This window comes from Trachypithecus francoisi, unplaced genomic scaffold (assembly GCF_009764315.1).
Source record: "Trachypithecus francoisi isolate TF-2019V2 unplaced genomic scaffold, Tfra_2.0 Lachesis_group3, whole genome shotgun sequence".
NCBI lineage: Eukaryota > Metazoa > Chordata > Mammalia > Primates > Cercopithecidae > Trachypithecus > Trachypithecus francoisi.
The window spans coordinates 118,055,323-118,075,060 of NW_022681468.1; the positions used below are offsets into that span (position 1 = coordinate 118,055,323).

The following is a 19,738-nucleotide window of genomic DNA, read 5'->3' on the forward strand; positions in this document are numbered from 1 at the left end:
TATCAAAAAAACGGAAAACAAGTGTTGGTGAGGATGGAATCCTTGTGCACTGTTGTGGGAAGGTAAAATAGTGCAGCTGCTATAGAAAACAGTATGGCAGTTCTTCAAAAATCTAAAAATATGATTACCCTATGATCCAGCAATTCCACTTCCCAATTTCTACCCAAAAGAACTGAAAATGCCCACGTTCGTAGCAGTGTTATTCACAATTCCTAAAATGTGGAAGCAACCTAAATGTCCACTGACGGATGAAAGGATAAGCAAAATGTGGTCTATACATGCAACGAAATACTATTCAGCCCCAAAAAGGAAAATGCTACAATGTGGAATAAACCTCGAGGACATTATGTTGAGTGAAATAAGCCAGTCACAAAAAAGACAAATACATGAGATACTTAAGAGTAGTCAAAATCATAGTGGAAGAAAGTAGAATGATGGTTGGCTGAGGGCTGGGGTGGGGGAAGGAAGGAATGTGAAGTTATTGTTTCATGGGTACAGTTTCAGTTTTGAAAGATTTTAAAGAGTTCTGTGAATGGATGGTGGTGATGGTAGCATAACAGTATGAATATAGTCAATGTCACTGAACCGTATGCTTAAAAATAGTTAAGATGGGCCAGGTGCAGTGGCTCAAGCCTGTAATCCCAGCACTTTGGGAGGCCAAGGCGGGCGGATCACGAGGTCAGGAGATCGAGACCAGCCTGGGTAACACGGTGAAACCCCGTCTCTACTAAAAAAATATAAAAAACTAGCCGGGCAAGGTGGAGGGTGCCTGTAGTCCCAGCTACTCTGGAGGCTGAGGCAGGAGAATGGCGTAAACCCGGCAGGCGGAGCTTGCAGTGAGCTGAGATCCGGCCACTGCACTCCAGCCTGGGTGACAGAGCGAGACTCGGTCTCAAAAAAATAAAAAATAATTAAGATGGTCTATTTTATGTTACGTGTATTTTAACACAATAAAATTGGAGGAAGAAAAGGTGAAGGTGGGTCCTATAGTAACAGGGGCTCCTGCCAGCACCCTCTAGTCTACAGGTACCCATTTCCAGCAATTGAGGGGGAAGTCGCTCCTACCAAGGAGTATCTTCGGTTTCACAGGTGTGAGTTGCCACAATGCGGCGTGCTTTGCAGGACTCACCTAACACCCTACTTCCCTACTCGCCCCTTGCCCTTTAGCCATCATGGGGACACAGCCTTGGGTCTAGGGTGAAAGATGACTTGGTTGAGTGCCATTATGGAATCTGTTGGCCAAGACCTGAAGGATGAACCCCCTAGCCTGGAACCTCCTCTGCCATTGCCCTAACTAAATCACAGGGGAACGCCACCCTTTGTGGAGGATTTTTCTGAGCAACCCACACTAAGAAGGGGCAGAGAGCAAGGAGCACAGACACTAGGGCCTCGGCTGCACCCAGTCTGTGCTGCCCAGAGTCCCGCCCCTCTGGACAGGAGCTCAGTTCCTGGCTCCATCTTCCTGAGTGGCCCCAGTTCACCTGATCCCTTCTGCTGCACTTGAGTTCTAACTGGAACTCTGTCTAACACATTATCTAGCAACAGCCTTCAGACCCATGAGAGTTACAGTGTCTGCTATGAGCGCCCACTATGGGCCAGGCAATATGAATGTATTTGATGAGCGTCCGCTATGGGCCAGGCAATATGAATGTATCATTTCATTGAATTACTCAACCCCACAAGATAGGTATTACTATTACTCTCATTTGAAAGATGAAGCCTCTGAGGCTCCGAGAAGTTTAACTTTCCTAAGCTCTGAATCCTTGGGAGAGCTCCAATGAAGATTGACTTTATTTCTGAGGCTTTTTAGAGTAGGATTTATACTACGTATGTGCTTGTTTTAACGAGACGAACACCTGGTATGGAAGCAAGTGGACTCAAGAAGTTTCCAGATATATTCCAGCTAAGTAAATTCTATTTATTCATCAAGGGCAGGTTCAAATCCTACCTGCTCTGTGCAGTCTTCCCTGACTGTTCCATTCCACAAAGATTCCTTCTTCCTGAACCCTGGTCATAGCTCTACTGTCTCCCAGGGTGGGCAGTGTTTTGTGGGTTTGCCCTTCTCCACCACCAAAGTGTAAGCACCCCCCAAGAATACAGATTGTGGTTTCTAATTTTTTTTTGAACTCATGTGATGCCTAGGATTAGATGCAAAGAAGATTATCCTGGTTAAAGGAGCTGAACATTGCAAGGAAGAGATGCAGCTCATTCTAAGCCTTCACTATTAAATCCTATCCGTTTGTCAAGACATGGCTCAGACAGCCCAACCTCCAAGCACCTTTTCTGAACACACCGGCTGTAAGTCAGCAGCTTCATTTTCAGAATACCCATTTCAGTGAAAACAACTTTAGAGCCAGACTCTGGCAGACCTCTTTTGAATTCTAGTGCTGTTGCTTCTCAAGTGGTAATCTTGAGCAAGTCACTTCATTCCTCCCAGCCTCAGTTTCATTGTTTATAAAATGTGAATAATAGTTTCTGCCTCACAGGGTTGTGTAACTGTAAATGTTGTCATGCATTTGAAAGAATGCCTGCACAGAAGGCATGCTTCAACATGGGAGCCCTTGTCACTATTATCTCATCAGACTGCCTTATATTGAAGGCATCTAGATGTGCATCTTTTCCAACCCTCTAGAGTAGTGGTTCTCAAACTCTAGGCTATATTAGAAGCATATAAAATGAAGATACATAGGACATATAACTGACCTACAAATCAGAATCCCCGTTAGGCATAGGAGATGGCATGGACTTGGCAACTCTTTTTAACAAGCCACCCACTCCACGGCAAGTGATTCTGATACGTGCTCACTAAACTTGGAAAATTCTGCTAGACAATATTTGATTCCCAAAATCTTTCCCATGGAAACTTGAGTCTCCAAAGAGCTTCATCCAGACCAGTGCTTCCCAAACTTGGCTGGAATGGAATCATACCAACATCTGAGGGTGGCCCCTAGAGATTCTGATGCTGGTTTGGAGTGTGATGTGGGTGTCAGGATTTCTAGAAGATTGGAAAAAAAATTCTAACGGTCAGTCGAGGTTGAAAACCACTGTTCCACTGGATCTTGACCCCAGGTTTCTATACCTCTGAGGCTTCAACCAAAGCAACTCAGATTTTACGAGTGTTGTTACATAAACTAAGCCTCCATCTAAGATTGATTTTGCAGAAAGGATTCTTCTGCTTAAAAAAAAAAATAGTAACTTTGCAAACAACTGCTCTAGCCTGTCAGTAAGAGCCATGAGGTCCCAAAACCTGGCTTTTATTCACCTTTGTGTATGTCTCAGGGTCTTACAACATAGTAGATGTTTAATAAATATCTGGTGGAAGGTTGAATAGTTTCATTTGTTATCTGACTCCAATTAAGTTTCCTGTTGCCTAGCAGAGCAACCTAACAATTTCTTAAACATCTAAACTCCGACAGCCTTTGCCTCAAACCTCAAACCCGAAACAGAGAGTAGAGCAGACAGCCATCCTAAAAACATGCTGACATTTCTCCTTGGGGTCAAATATACTATGCAAGTACCTAATGACTGATGAATATAAGCAAATGTGATTTTCATCAGCCAGGAGGAGCATGACATTTGTAGGCAGCACAGGCCTCCCAGGCTAATATTTGGATTATTTCATCAGTAACTGTCAAATCACAAGAGCATGATAAAAACTTGCAGGAACTTCATAGTAAACAGTTTAACTGGCCCCCGTCAATACATTTGAAGAAAAAAATTTCCTGCTGCCAAAACACACAGGCACAATGCCTGCAGCACAGGCCTGTGGCCAACAGAGCCTGATCCACAGGCAGCTCTTCTAGGTTCTCAACCACAGAGGCTGTCAAGAAGCCTCTTTCCCACTCAGGCCCCACCCAAATCCAGCCCTCCATCCCTTCAGCTGGCACCCACAGGAGGATGAGTACTGCAGGGATCTGGGGGTGAGCAGCACCACCTTCAAAACTCAGTTTGTCCACTGGCTCTAGGTCCTCTGATTCCTCATGTGCAGCATCTATTTCATCAGGGCTGGGCATTAACAGGGCTTGACAAATGAATTATGCATTTCTTAAGCACGGAGAGCACATCTTACACTTTTTGTTCTTGTCCATGTTTGTTTTTTGTTACTGTTTTTGCATTAGTATTCCCCCAGGATCTATCAGGAACCTAGGCACTAAGACACCCAACAAATACTGAGGGATGAATGCAGTGATCTGTTAATATCTGTTGCTTCACTCACTGACAAGCTCTTCTCAGCACCTATATCCCTACCTTTCCCAAGGCACTGCCTACTTTGGCATATTTATGCTTCTTAGAACTATACCACTATTTTGATGGCACTATGCCATTTCTAGAGTTTACGTTTTATGGACTCTGAAACAGTTTAGGTCCTTAGACATATCCTCAAACCAGTGTGTTGACTCAAAAAACTTTCGAGAAACTTACTAGAAAAGTTCACAAAATCTGGAAGCCTACAGCTTTGGAGCCTTCTAAGACTCCAAACATTCAACTTATCCTAGGATTGGCAACTCATATCAGCTCTCGGGTTAGATACACGTCTTCTTGTCTTGTGTCCTCAGCTCTAATCCACACAACCTGAGGATCTCTCCTTCCCGGCACCAGGACAGCACTCCCCTCCTGCTTTCACCCCTCTAGGAGGTCTCCCTAAAATTCTTTGTAAGGGCATTCTCAGAATTAGCCTCTCTTTGAAGATTATTCAGAACCACAGAGTGAGGTGGGAGTGGCCTCAACGCTTTACAAGGCTGCAAAATAAATCAAAAGGTGAAAGGAGCTTCGTAGAGCCCAGAGCTCCTTTCCACCTGGCAGAGCAATGCATTAGTCGCACTGTCTGTGGTGCAGAGCAGCGTCCGAGGCAGGGGCAGGGACAGGGGCAGAAACTGAGACAGGGACAGGGGGAGGGACACAGGCAAGGGCGTGAGTGTACCTTCTGTCCGCGGTGACTTCGCGGCCCTGGGGCTGTGGGTGCCGGCTGCCCCGCAGCACGGTGGGGCCCTGGCGGCTGGCGTCCGTGCCGGCCAGGGCCGGCGTCTTGTCGCCGCTCCGGTGTAGTGGCACCGACGTGCGCACGGCCGACACCACGTGGTCCGCGAAGGCGCGCGTGGGGGTGCCAGGCCGCTGGCCGCTGCGCAGGCGGTAGGAGAGGGGCAGGCAGGGCCGCGTCTGCTCCATCACTCCGCCGCTGCAGCTACGCGAACAGGCGGACCAGGGGCCCCAGGCGCCCCACACTCCCGGGGCACCGCCGCCGCCATCCTCAGGGGCGCCCTCTGCCGCCATCCGCTGCGGGACCTGCGAAGACAGAGGCGGGTTAGGGCACCAGAACACCAATTCTCTCTTCACCGGAAGAAGGCTTTGAGCAGGGTCGACTTATCCATCGGGCACAAGTAGGCACAGTCTGTTTCAAAGAGGAGTATTAATACAATCCAGCCTGGCTTAGAGTTGGTTTTTGGAGGAAAGAGGGCTCCGCGAAGGCAAAAATGGCTAGGGCCCGCGAAAGCCATAATGCGGCCCTGGCTTTGGGTGTCACGGCCTTGGAGAGCTTCAAGTGCACGGTACCCTCACCTCTTATGTGGTTTCAGGAGTCCCACTTAAGCTCCAACTCGTCTTCCGGATTCCCGCCAGAGGGACCGGACTTCCTGCCTTGTGTCTCCCTGACGGAACGGCAAGGAACCTAACACAGTGGTTGAGAGGCCACCGCTTCAGAGCCAGGCTGCCTATGGTTCACATCCCTGCCACCACACTTCCTAGTGTGTCAGGAGTTTGTTCCTTCCAGTGGGTTCGTGGTCTCGCTGACTTCAAGAACGAAGCTGCAGACCTTCACAGTGAGTGTTACAGCTCTTAAAGGTGGTGTCATGGACTTTCTTCTTACGGGTGAGTTCCTGGTCTTGCTGATTTCAAGAATGAAGCCGCGGACCTTTGCTGTGAGTGTTACAGCTCTCAAAGGTGGCACAGACTCCAACAGTGAGCAACAGCAAGAATTTCTGTGACGAGTGAAAGAACAAAGCTTCCACAGCATATAAGAGAACCTGAGCGAGTTGCCGCTACTGGCTGGATGGGGCGGTCAGCCAGCTTTTATTCCCTTACTTGTCCCCGCCCACATCCTGCTGACTGGTCCATTTTACAGAGTGCTGATTGGTCCATTTTACAGAGTGCTGATTGGTCCATTTTACAGAGTGCTGATTGGTGCATATACAATCCTCTAGCTAGACACAGAGCACTGATTGGTGCGTTTTTACAGAGTGCTGTTTGGTGCATTTACAATCCTTTAGCTAGACACAGAGCCCTGTGTTTGGTGTGTTTACAATCCTCTAGCTAGACAGAAATGTTCCCCAAGTCCCCACTCGACCCAGGAAGTCCAGCTGGCTTTACCTCTCACTGGTAGTGTGACTGGGAAGTTTCTGAATCTCTCTGAGGCTCACTGTGCTTTAAAGATGGATAGTACCAGTACCTATCTTGTAAGCTGTAATGGGATTTAAGTTAGGCCATCCATGTGCATAGCAAAGAACTTGGCACTAAACAAATATTTGTTAGTAATGATAATAATGTCCCTGCTGCCATGGTGCCGTGGAAGAGGCGAAAAATGTCAGAAGGTTCAAAAGCTCTATCCAAAGAGTGATCTACACCCTCACTTAACTGGTCATTTCAGAGACCTACTGTGCCAGGCTCCTTGCCAAGAGCAAGCACACTGTAGGTTATTCATTATGCAGACATACTCTGAGCACCAGCTGTATGCCAGCACTGAGCCAGGCCCAGAAGACAAGGGGAAACGCACCACAGGTCCACACAAGTGGCTTAGACCCAGCAGCAGATGAGCTCTATGCAGCCAGTACAAGATTGTGGTAGGCTCTTGGAAGGGACTGGCTGTCCTGGCTGGGCAGGGTGAGGGTGGGGAGAATTGAAAAGACCTCAGAAGAGGAAACAGGAGTCACAGTCATAACTGTAATTGTTCAGGCACCTACTCGGTGCCAAATTACATAGCTCATCTCAAGAAGAGATCATTCTAGGTAAGCCAGGTGGGCCCTAAATCCAATGACAAGTGCCCTTATAAGATGGAAGAGAAGACACGGACACAGACACAAAGGCAGTGTGACCCCTGAAGCAGAGATTGGAGTAGTGAAACCACAAGCCAAGGAATACCTGGAGCCACCAGAAGCTGGAAGAGGCAAGGAAGGATTCTCCCCCCAGTAACTTTGGAAGGAGCGTGGCCCTAGTGACACCGATTTTGAACTGCTGATCTTCAGAATTTCAAGAGAGTAAATGTCTGGTGTTTTAAGCAATCCAGTTTGTGGTAATTCATTCTGGCAGCCCTAGGAAAATAATGGAGTGTGCTTATACTTGGAGAACAAGGAAGGAAAATGGGCCGGCATAGGCCGCACTCCTCCTCTATGTCCCATGCTGCGCAGACTGCACATGTGTAAATGGCCTGGCTCTGCGGCACAGGCAGCACTAGTGCCAGTTCCACGTTCCAGGGCCCCTCAGCACCCCTAGCCACCCAGAGAGGGTGATGTTATATGGCTCCTTTTAGAGGGAAGAAACTGAGAACCTAGGAGACTTTATGACTTGTCCTTGGTCTCAGGCTAGTGCAGGGCACAGACAGGACTAAAATTGTCTCCTGACTCCTGGTCTAGTATTCATTTTTCCCCCTGCAGCATGTGGCCTCCTTGCCTATGTTGTTACTAGAAAACAGAAGGTTAAAATGAGTAGAAATAAAACCACTTCGATAATTGTTCTAGTGGAAGGATCACTGGGATAAATGAACAAAGGCAGAAATACATCTCTGGTACATTTGGAGATTTCAGTTATCCACCGCCTCCTGATCTCTCATTAACACAGATAACTAAGACACTGCCCATAATAGTTGGATTAGACATGCAGCTATACTCAAAATCCACTTCCTAGAACTAATCCCACCCTTAATTTAGTTCCTATTGCCAAATTGGGCAAGGTCCCTGGGGGAAGAAAACATGAAACCACATTCCGTCCTATTCTATTCATAATAATTCTCTAATTTATAGTCGAATTATGGTGAGTGACTTGAAATTCCATTTGAGTCCCCATGGTGGGAAACTAACCACATGCTCCAGAATTGTATTTTTATAGTATGTAGCCAGAAACAAACAAACAAACAAACAAAAACATAGAAAAACAGAAAGGAAGGAAGGAGGAGAAACAGAAAGAGAAGCCAATCAAAGAAAAAAATGAGGGGATGAGGGCTTGAGATGTTAGCCTGCTAGTTGCATCGACCTCCCAGGCTCCCTCCACTCCTTCCTGATCCTCCTAACAATTCTCTCCCCTTCTTCTGTTCTGATAGTCAAGGAGTTTTCTGTAAGGCAAGATGCAAGACAGGATAACTTTCAAGATATGTTTCAAGACATAATATTCCTAAAATTAGGACGAACTAACAGGATCTCTGTTAGTGGCAGGCAGCAAAACCAAATAATAAATCATGGTAAGAGACAAAAATAACTGAACCTTGAAACTTTATAATGTGCCAGCGTGCTGCCCCATCCCCTATACATACTGACATGTGAAGTCCGATGCAGAAAACCTGTTCTAAAATGCACCCTAAACTGCCGGTTTTCTTCATTTATAAATAATTCTAACAAATCAATAAGAAACAGACAACACAGTGGAGATAGGAACTAAGGGTATGAACAGGTGGTTCATAGGTGTTGTGGACTGAATGTGTCCCTCCCCACCATTCATATGCTGAAGCCCAAATCCTCAGTATGGTTGTATTTGGAGGTGGGGCCTTTGGGAGGTAATTAGATTTAGATAAGGTCATGAGGGTAAGGCCCCATGATAGAATTCATGTCCTTATAAGCAGAAAAGAAGCCAGAGTGAGGAAGATAAACCAGTTTTCTCCCTGTCTCTCTTAGGCCCACTCCCCACCCCACTATGTGAGAACAAGGGAGAAGGCAGCCCTCTGTAAGCCAGGAAGAGAACCCTCACCAGGAAACCAAATCGCCCAACACCTTGATCTTGGACTTCCCAGCCTCCAGAACTATGAGAAATAAATTCCTGTTGCTTAAGCACCCAATCTATGATTTTTTGTTACAGCAGCTCAAGCTAATATACAATGGGAAAATAAATAATATGTGAAAATTGTTTAACATCACATATAGTGAAAATAATGCAAAATAAAGCACCAAAATTCAATTTAAAACCCATTAGATTAGCGAATATTATAAAGTTTGACAATACTGACATGGCAAGAATGTTCACTGCTGATTAGAATCTAACTTTGGGCAGCTTCTTGGGAGAGAACTTTACAATACCTATCACAATTTCTAATGCACATACTCTTTCACCAGCAGCTCTACTTTTAGTAGTTCATCTTACAGATATACTCAAAAATACTGTATAAAGTTATATATATATACACACAAAGACATATTGCATCATATTTTGTAAGAACAACAATGAATAAAAGGAAGCAACCTAAATGTTCATGAATAGGAGCTTGGCTAAAATGAAATCTATCCAAACAATGGAATGTAATTTATCTGGTAGGATGAGGTAGATTTACATCTGTTAAAATGGACAGTTCTCCATACATTTTTTCACTATATTAATTAGTGTGAAAAACAAAACAAGAAATAGGACAGTATAAGAGAATAAACCTATTTGTTGATATCACTTTTTTTTTTTTTTTTGAGACGGAGTCTCGCTCTGTCGCCCAGGCTGGAGTACAGTGGCCGGATCTCGGCTCACTGCAAGCTCCGCCTTCCGGGTTCACGCCATTCTCCTGCCTCAGTCTCCCGAGCAGCTGGGACTACAGGCGCCCGCCACCTCGCCCGGCTAGTTTTTTGTATTTTTTAGTAGAGATGGGGTTTCACCGTGTTAACCAGGATGGTCTCGATCTCCTGACCTTGTGATCCACCCGTCTCGGCCTCCCAAAGTGCTGGGATTACAGGCTTGAGCCACCGCGCTTGGCCTGATATCACTCTTTAAGTGTTCAGTTGAAACATTAAAAAATCACTGATATTTGACCATTTTTGATGTACAAAAATGCAATTTCATATGATTAATACTTTTTCATATGATTCAATCTAATATGAGTAGTTTTCCGACCTTGGCAACTAACAGAGCCCAACTAGAAAATCTTTTCCCACCAAACAAGGCAGTAGGAATGATAAGGCAGAATGCAGTGTGTCTCTTCACCCACCCCTCACCACTTCCTATACTAGCCAGTTGCCCTGGGGATCACATCAACACCTTGCAGCAGCTGGCAAGGCCTATTAGTAGGTGTTTGACAGTGACACCAATAACAACCATTTATTTAGTAACAGAATGCAGGGCAACCAAAGGCTAATTACTTTATACATATTATCTAATTAATCTCAAAACACCCACCTAAAGAAACTATCATCATCTCCCTTTACAGATGAAAAACTGAGGCTTAGAGTTTGTTTCTAGAGTTCAAAAAATTCATAACTGTTCATGAGCACCCAGGATACCTCCTGTGATTTCCAGCAAGGCTTAGAGTGACCTTAGGAGTGGCTAAGATTCTGCACTGTGTACATGTGAACAGAAGGTCACAAAAATTGGAGTGATTGTGTTTGAATGACTTTATACTTAATGTATTAATCCATTTTCATGCTGATAATAAAGACATACCCAAGACTGGGCAGTTCACAAAAGAAAGAGGTTTATTGGACTCACAGTTCCACAATCATGGTGGAAGTTCACGTGAAAGGCACATCTCAAGAGAGAAGAACAAGAGAAGACAAGAAAATTGTACAGGGAAACTCCCCTTTATAAAATCATCAGCTCTCGTGAAACTTATTCACTATCATGAGAATAGCACAGGAAAGACCCGTCCCCATGATTCAATTGCCTCCCACCAGGTCCCTCCCACAACACATGGGAATTGTGAGACCTACAATTCAAGATGAGATTTGGGTGGGAACACAACCATATCACCCATAGACTGGTGGGTCCTAAGAAAATCTAGGGTAAAGTTATTTAAATGATCAGAAAAAGAAAACAAACAAAAGAGATCTTCCATTATGGAAAACAACATGCTGGTGTAAGGAAAGGAGTGGAGGATGAAGTTCACATTGGATGGCTTCAGCCTTCTATGAAAGAGGTAAGGTCTGCCACTGAGGGAAGGGAAGAGATATGCTGGAGGATTACAGACAGAACAAGCCCAGTGGATGAGCAAAAATACCCCTTATCTGCCCTAACTGCTTTAACACAAACCCTCTGATACTCACAAGATTCATTTTAAGGATGTATATTTCCATTTTGCAGATGTAGTCATGGAGGTTCAGAATGTCCGTGTGGTCTAGTGGATGATGTGGGCTTTGAAAATATATGTGAGATAAAACAATGCGAATCTGCTAGTATTGCTTGGTAGATGGAATGAAATAGCTAGGAAAGGCATCTAACATGCCCCCAGGCCCCCAGCAGGGACAGAGGAAATCTCCACTTTGTCCCTTCATTGGGAGAATGTACATTACCATTCAGAAGCTTTCTAACGTGTAAGACACAGATCTAACCCTAGAATCAAATCAGTGCTCTCTCCACTTCACTGGAGGTTTTAAAGGATGGGGGCGAGGTGGGTGTCAGGGTAACATAACAGAAGAGGAGCTTGTTCAAAGCACACATGCCATGCTGTGACCCTTCCCCCCAGAGATTATGACCTGCCCCGCATGGGGTGAGGCTGGGGTTAGGGGGGCCATGTATTTTGGATGAAATCCTCCAAATCTGATATCCCCCTCCTCATTTAAAAACTACTGCTTGATATTATGGTGCCTCTCTAAATAGTCATGATGGGGCATGAGCCAGGGAGCAGGAAACAGAAACGACTTCCAGGGCCTGGCGAGGTAGCTCATACCTGTAATCCCAGTACTTTGGGAGGCTGAGGCGGGTGGATCATTTGAGATCAGGAGATCATGACCAGCCTGGCCAACATGGTGAAACCCCATCTCTACTGAAAATACAAAAATTAGCTGGGCATGGTAGTGGACGCCTGTAATCTCAGCTACTCAGGAGGGTGAGGCAGGAGAATCTCTTGAGCCCAGGGGGCAGAGGTTGCTGTGAGTCGAGATTTCACCACTGCACTCTAGCCTGGGCGACAGAGAAAGACTCCATCTCAAAAAAAAAAAAAAAAGAAATAGCATCTAGAGAAGTTAGAGAAGCATTGTAGATTGTAGTCCCCTTCCCATTTAACTCAACTTGGGCTGTGCAAGAGACTGTGACAGTGTTAGAGGAAAATGGAAATCCCCCCAAAGACTTTGGATTTGGAGCTGGATGCCCTAACTGACCACATTTTGAGATCAGCTCTATGGAGGTGTTGGTTAATGTTAGGCAGGGACCTTTGCATAAATATATATCCATAGGAAGGTGTATATATGGGGCAGCATTCCCCTTTCCTTGTGTCTTTAGTCACCTCTCCACATTGGATTAAATGTGGTGGGAATGTATTCAGGGGTCCTACCAGCTAAAGCCAAGGTGGGTCAATGGACACTTCCTCCCTGGAATTTGAATTTCCAGCAAATTGGCCAGCAGACCAAATGTCTTTGGGTCCTTGGCTCCAGCAGCAAATCCTTTGAACTCGCTGTTTATGCTGAGACCAATCCTGTGCAATTGCTATCTGATGTGCCTCACTTCCCATCTGCTTCCTAGACTCATTATTGTAAATTTCCTGTTGTTTATGTTAGTTTCTGTTGCTTGCAGTAAAGAACCCTAAATGATATCTAAATCAGTGGTCCCCAAACTTTCTGGCACCAGGAACCAGTTCCATGAAAGACAATTTTTCCACAGATGTGGTGGTGGGGGGGTAGGGATGGTTTCAGGATGAAACTGTTAAATCTCAAATCATCAGACATTGGATTCGCATAAGGAGTGTACAACCTAGATCCCTCACATGTGCAGTTCACAATAGGGTTCGCGCTCCTGTGAGAATCTAATGCCAATGCGCATGTGACAGGAGGCGGAGCTCAGATGGTAATGCCTGCTGGCCCACCGCTCACCTCCTGCTGTGCGGCTGGGTTCCTAACACGCTGCAGCCCAGTACTGGTCCACAGCCCAGGGTTTGAAGACCCCTGAACTAAATGATTGCAAATATTATAATATACACATAAAATGTGGTAATCAAAGTAATGTGGAATGAACTGGGTCTGCCTTTGGCACAGGACTTGGAGGAGAGAAAGCAGCTACTGGAAAAAGCAAAGGCTGGGAGAGGTGGTCTGGACTTGGCAGAAGTCTCATGATTAAGCGAGCCCAGGGCAGAAAGAGTCATTTAGCGGCAGTAATTGACCACAGCCAGAGTAACTAGAGAACATGGTCTCCATGAAACATGATGGGGCCAAGTGAATCAGAGGCTCACAGGAGAGACAGCAGGCGAGCTTTGAGAAGAACAGGAGAGGTAATTATCAGAGCAATTGTGGATGGGGTTTATTTCATCATAGCCTTTTTATGGGAAATGAACATAAATGAACAAAATATAAGGATGGTCAAATAAATGAGGGTCAAATGACTCCACGAAGCATCATAACCATGAACAATACAGAGCAATATGGAAATAGTCTTGTAATACAATATTAATTGAAAAATGTCAAATACAAACTTATAACGACACCATGATTATAGTAATGTAAAGATTCTGTAGCACAGGAACAGAGCCTGGAAGGGGACGTGGAAAAATGAAAACATACGATCTGTTACTGAAGCTGGACCCAGGGTAAGTTTTCTTGTAATTTAAAAAATTTCAGTCATGGTTACAATATTGCTTGCTCAATAAATAAAAATAAATAGATTAAATGGAGAAAGATTTGGAGCAGATTGTGGAGAGTGGGAGGCACAGAGTGAACTAAGAGTTGGTGATAGTCTTGTCACAGAAAACCCTGGAAATTTCTCATCGCCACCAGTAAATTCATAACCAGGAACAGCTCTCAATGTTTTCAATGGATTTGGTTTCTGTACTAATGTGAAATCATGTAAGGTTTCACTGGTTTCTAATTCTCTTTCTACAAAATAAACCTCCCATCTGTTCTTCATAGAAAACGAGTCACATGCAAAGTCTGAAATTCTAAAGTCTCATTCTAGGTGAGATTGGAAAAAGTAGGTTTAGTTTTAGCCACATAACCAAGTCAACATTCTAAAGCAAACGTTTCAAAAATACACCTTGAAGTTCGAGCCCTGAGAACAAAGTTTTGGGAACCTGAGAGCAAATGAAAGCAGGAACATATAGCTGGCTGCTCAGCTAGGACAACCTGGGGCCCGTGCAGGAGCTCGGGGAGGTGGGACCACTTCATAGAGAATCTCCAAACTTAGCCAGGCACAGTGGCTCATGCCTGTAATGCCAGCACTTTGAGAGGCCGAGTCTGGTGGATCACCTGAGGTCAGGAGTTCCAGACTAGCCTGGCCAACGTGGTGAAACCCTGTCTCTACTAAAAATACAAAAATTAGCCAGGCGTGGTGGTACACACTTGTAACCCCAGCTACTCGGGAGGCTGAGGCAGGAGAATCGCTTGAACCCGAAGGAGGAGACTTTAGACATTAAATGAGACTTTAGAATTTCAGACTTTGCATGTGACCCATTTTCTATGAAGAACAGATGGGAGGTTTATTTTGTAGAAAGAGAATTAGAAACCAGTGAAATCTTACATTTCAAGCGAGGAGGAGGAGGTTGTAGTGAGCCGAGATTGCGCCACTGCACTCCGGCCTGGGCGAAAAGAGCAAAACTCCGTCTCAAAAAAAAAAGAACCTCCAGACTCCAGCCAGATCTAAATTCAGGATTATCACCATGGTTTTCTCTGAGACAGATGATTTCATGTTACATCTTGATCAACTATCTAGACTCTGACATGACACACTGCAAACGGCCCCACATCTTACCTTTCAGCATTCATGTTAATGCCAGCAGCTGCAGTATCAGTGTGAGAACCTCACAATATGGAAGACGGGAGCACAATACATTTAGCCTTGATGATTGGATCAGAATTGCCCCAATAGTAATTATTATGTAAATGAGTTCTACAAATGCATTTCAGGAACAGTTAAATGAGGTATTTGCACAAAACCAAAACGAAGGAGGAGTGGGTAGAGGCCAAGGGAAACCAAGATAAATGAGGAATGAGAAAGCCACGCTTTAGAGAAAATGTGAACCACTTAGAGCAAAGCACCACTGACATGCAGCCACCCAGCCGCTAAGCAGTTCTGAGTCTGGTGTTCTGCACTTTCCAGCTCTACTCAAAGGCTTTCTCTCAATACCTGTGTCCTCCCAGTTGGAAAATTCTCACAGTAAATGATCTCAGACACACAAACTCCACAATACTCCTCCAAATATATGTTATTGAGTGTATACTCTGAACACATAGACATACCCCTGTCCTATTTCTCCTACTGCTGTGCTATGCTTCTCAAGGTAAGAGCCACAGGGTAATTTGCAACACAATCTACCTGACGTGTAACTTGAGAAATGCAGATTCCTGGCTCCTACACCAAACCTAGTGAATAAGAACCTCTGGGGCAAGTCCCTGAATATGCATTTTAAATAATCTCCCCAGTGATTTGAATGCATCCTCTGGTTTGGAAATCACTGGCCACTGGACACCCCTATGTGTGACTCAAAGATGAAAGGGCTAAACTGAGCTCACCCTCCAGGCTTTGGATTTGTACCACAGGCTGCTACTTCCTTAGCCCCCAAATGCTCTAGCCACATGATTTTATTACCCTCAGATTTCCTGCATGTTGAACCACCCCTTCTACTTCTGCCATTCAAGTTGAGGCCAACTCAGAGTTTATCATATAAGACAAGGAAACATTCATGGACTGAGAACTGCCCCTCACATGATATGTAAACTAAGCAGATTCCACTGGAAATACTGTATACTTTTAATAAAAGAGGTATAACGCAAACAGGAAATGTAGAAAGATGAAAGAAGAGGAAAGGGTGGACTCGTGGGAAGCTCTGGACTGGACCCTGCAGGCTGGTCCCAAGTCTGCTGTCCCTCTCTTTGTGATCTGAGGCCAGCCGGTCTGTGGCTCAGGACCTCAGTTTCCTTATCAGTAAAATGAGCTGGTTGGACTTAATGAGGGCTGAGGTCTCTTCCAGTGCTAACAGCCTCAGATTTTTCCTGGAAACACGCTTACATTTCTTGCTACTTATTGATTCGCTTCAAGTACCACAATAGGGAGAGGCAATCCTAGGTTGTACCCAGGGCTCCCCACTGCCAGCAAAGAGGCTCTGAGCACAGATCTTCCCTAAATGCAGTGCAAAGGAGGCCCGGGTGCATTTCCATGATCTTCAAAATCAGGGCCTAGCCAAAACTAAGATGCAATGAGGTAAACATTTGGATGTGATCTGCATAATCGGAAACACTCTTCTTTCTGAAATTGACCTGACTCTTTCATCACCAGCCACATGGAAATTGTACTTCGTTGTAACTAGAAAATAACACAGAGCATGTGCCTTGTACCCATTCGGCCCTGTGTTGCTGCACAGTTACTCAGGAAGCAGAAGCAGATGTCTCTGTGCAGTGCCTGGTGTGGTTTTTTTTGGGCTAGCCTCATGCTCTCCACAGAAAGTGGCTATTTGCAACCGCAGCCAACTAGGACAGTCAAAATAACGAGGAATGCATGAAATAAAGAGTGCTGGCTTCTGGACCCAGAGGCTCATTTGGGGAACAGCAATCTTCCAGCAGAAGAGTCTGCCTGGTGACGGCTGTCTGCATCTGGGTCAATATTCAGCACTCCCCAGGAAGCCCCTAGGATCAGCAGGCCGCTTAACAAAGGCAAGCCGAAAGCATTTTCACGGAAAGCATCAGCATCCAGCACAGAACAGAGCACGCAGCAAGTGTTCAACAAACACCTGCTGAGTGAAACAGGCTGCAAATGGATTGAGATTTGACGCTACCCAGATTCCCTGCCTTAGCCTTTCCCTCACCCACTCAGGCTTCCCTGTAACACCAAAGGTATTTTTTTATAAGACGGAGTCTCGCTGTGTCGCCCAGGCTGGAGCACTGTGGCACAATCTCGACTCACTACAACCTTCGACTCGAGTTCAACGTTCAAGCGATTCTCCTGCCTCAGCCTCCTGAGTAGCTGGGATTACAGGCACACACCATCATGCTCAGCTAATATTTTTGTGTGTATTTTTGGTAGAGACGGGGTTTCATCATGTTGGCCAGGCTGGTCTTGAACTCCTGACCTCAAGTGATCTGCTCACCTTGGTCTCCCGAAGTGCTGAGATTACAGGCATGATCACGTCTGGCCACCAAAGCTATTTTCTTAAAACCTAGCCCTATTGTGTTACTCTCTTGCTTACCAATGTTTCTTGGGTCCTCACTCTCCAAAAGATGAAATCCAAAATTTTTCTTTGCCATGGCATCCTAAACCTGTCATCATCTGGCCTCAGGCTTCCTTTCCAGCTTCAACTCGTCACTGTCCCCCCATGCTCACACCACGCAAGACGTAGGACACACCCTCTCTCCCTGCCCACCTTCACCTGGCCATTCTCTCAGCTCCAATGCTCTCTCTTCTCCTCTTCCTATGAGCATACCTTTCCCATCCAAGTCAAGCAGTCTCTCTCCCATTCTCCAGGGCCAGTACACACCCTTCTCCATAGCACTTACCACCTGGCACTGTCATTATCTTTATACACAGCTATCTCCCCACCAGCACTGTGAGCTCCCCAGGGCAGGAATTATGTCTTATTTATCTTTGTGTTCTACTCACTCTCTCTAACAGAGAGTCTGTCACCTGGCAGGCACTCAGGAAATATTTGAGGGACAGGTGAATAAACCCATGGATGAACGAATGACAAATTTCCCAATGGCTTGGTCTCCTGCCCACCTGCTTTGTGAAACATCAAACACCTCCTCTCCCTAGCAGCACATGCCATGTTCAGCCACTTGGCTGGTGACCAGATGCCTCTACTATTTTCCTCACTCCATGTGCCTAAATGTCAGGAAGCTGACAGTCTAAAGAACAGTTCTGTCTCTTCAAAGCAATCCGTTCAGTATTTGACCCCCAGCTATCCTCTGCTTGTTGAAATGCTCTCTCTCCTTGACTTTCAGGACACCATATTGTCCTGGTTCTTCTAAACTTCTGTCTGTCTCTTTGCTGGCTTCCCCTCCTCTACCTTCCCCGCAAATGCTGGAGTTCCATTCTTGGTTTTCCACTTTTTTAATCCAAACCTTCTTTCAGGAAAGACATTGTAGCACGAGCAATGATCTTTATGCTGATGTCTCCCCTATTCATGGATAGCCCCCAAACTCGCTTCCAAGCACCGGATCTACATTCTGAAAAACCTGGTTGAAATATCTACCAGGGTGACCTAAGGGCTTTTCCTACTCCATCTGTCACCTAATAAGGACATGAACACCTGCTCCATCATGAATTCTCAATCTTCTGGCCTATACAGATGTGGTCCCATCTCCCACTGCCCTCCTCCAATTGGACACAAAACCCTGCCAGTTCTACCTCAGAAATATTTCCAGACTCTGTCCCACTTTCTCCAGCCCGCAGTCCATGGTTTGGTCCTCATTCCCAATCTGCTGTTACCTGATCTCTACCCATCCAGTCCCTCCTCCCCATACTTCCATGTTCATGGTCATTCCTGAGCTCCTCTCCACCTCTAGGACCACTCCAGCCCCCAGCCAGGTTTATAAGGCCCTTCCTTCTTTGGCCTCCACCTGCAGCCTCCCCACCAGCACATCCTTGTTCTTAACTTCTTACTCAACCACACCAAGCCTCTACATCACTCTGTACCTTGGACGATCTCGAAAGCCCCCCTTCTCCCCCAACCTTACTTTACCTGATAAATTCCTGCTTCTCCTTTGAGACTTGCCAAATGCTATTTTACACCCTCCTTACTCCCAAGTAAGGATGGTGGCTCTGCCCTTTAGGCATCCATTGTGAATACACTATATTTCACTATAATTTCTGTTTTTGTGTGTCCCATACCCCAAGTTGTGAAACAAAATCAGGTATAAATTCCTTACACCTATTTTGCTCTTACCCAACTATAAAACTAAAAACAACTTATGAATGAAATAACTACAAAACTGAAAACTAATAAAAATTCAAATTAACAATACGAATTTAATGGGATGGATGGTTAATGGGATGGGTGGTTAATAGACATCGTTGGGCATGACTGCAGGATGTATTTAAGCCTTTTAAGTTTCACTTATTGACAGATTCTTTTGAGCATGACAGATCATCATTTGATTTATTTTTTTTCTTTTGAAAAATGAACTTGTTTTAAATTACCCATCCATTATTTTGAAGGGCTAATCCATAAGGCTAAAATTTAAAATGCTGCTTAATGCAAAAAAAATTCACTAATATTTAGCACTACACTTATTGCTAATGAGCTACTGTGAGCTGGGCCACAAAAGACAGAACCTGTACAATACAGCTGAAAGGTGCACATGCCATGATCTCTGTGGGATGGAGTATTTGGAGATCGGTAACCCTTTCATGGATTCAAAATTTAAAAATCTTTTCTCACTGAAACCAAGGTACTCAATCAATTGTCATTCAGATTATCCAGAACAGACTCATATTCACATTTTCAAGTTATCACCCAAATGAAAATCCTAAACTAAAAAAAGTCAAATTTAAGTTCCAAACCACCAAGAATATGCTCCGGGGGGTATATTCAAGACTCCAGTGGGTATGGGTCCTCAGCTCATAAATCATTGTTTGTTTGTTTTTTTTTTAATTTTAAGAGACTTTATTTTTAGAGCAGTTTTAGGTTCACGGCAAAATTGAAAGGAAGGTTAAA

The 19,738-nt window shown here is 45.0% G+C and overlaps 1 protein-coding gene across 1 annotated transcript in view; it reads right to left on the reverse strand.

The window, feature by feature from the left end:
- THSD4 (thrombospondin type 1 domain containing 4) overlaps nt 1–19,738 on the reverse strand; it is a 702,948-nt gene that overhangs the window by 601,477 nt on the left and 81,733 nt on the right. The window contains exon 4 of the mRNA XM_033189536.1: nt 4,922–5,283. Within this exon, the coding sequence (XP_033045427.1) occupies nt 4,922–5,283 (362 nt within the window). The remainder of the gene's footprint in view (nt 1–4,921; nt 5,284–19,738) is intronic.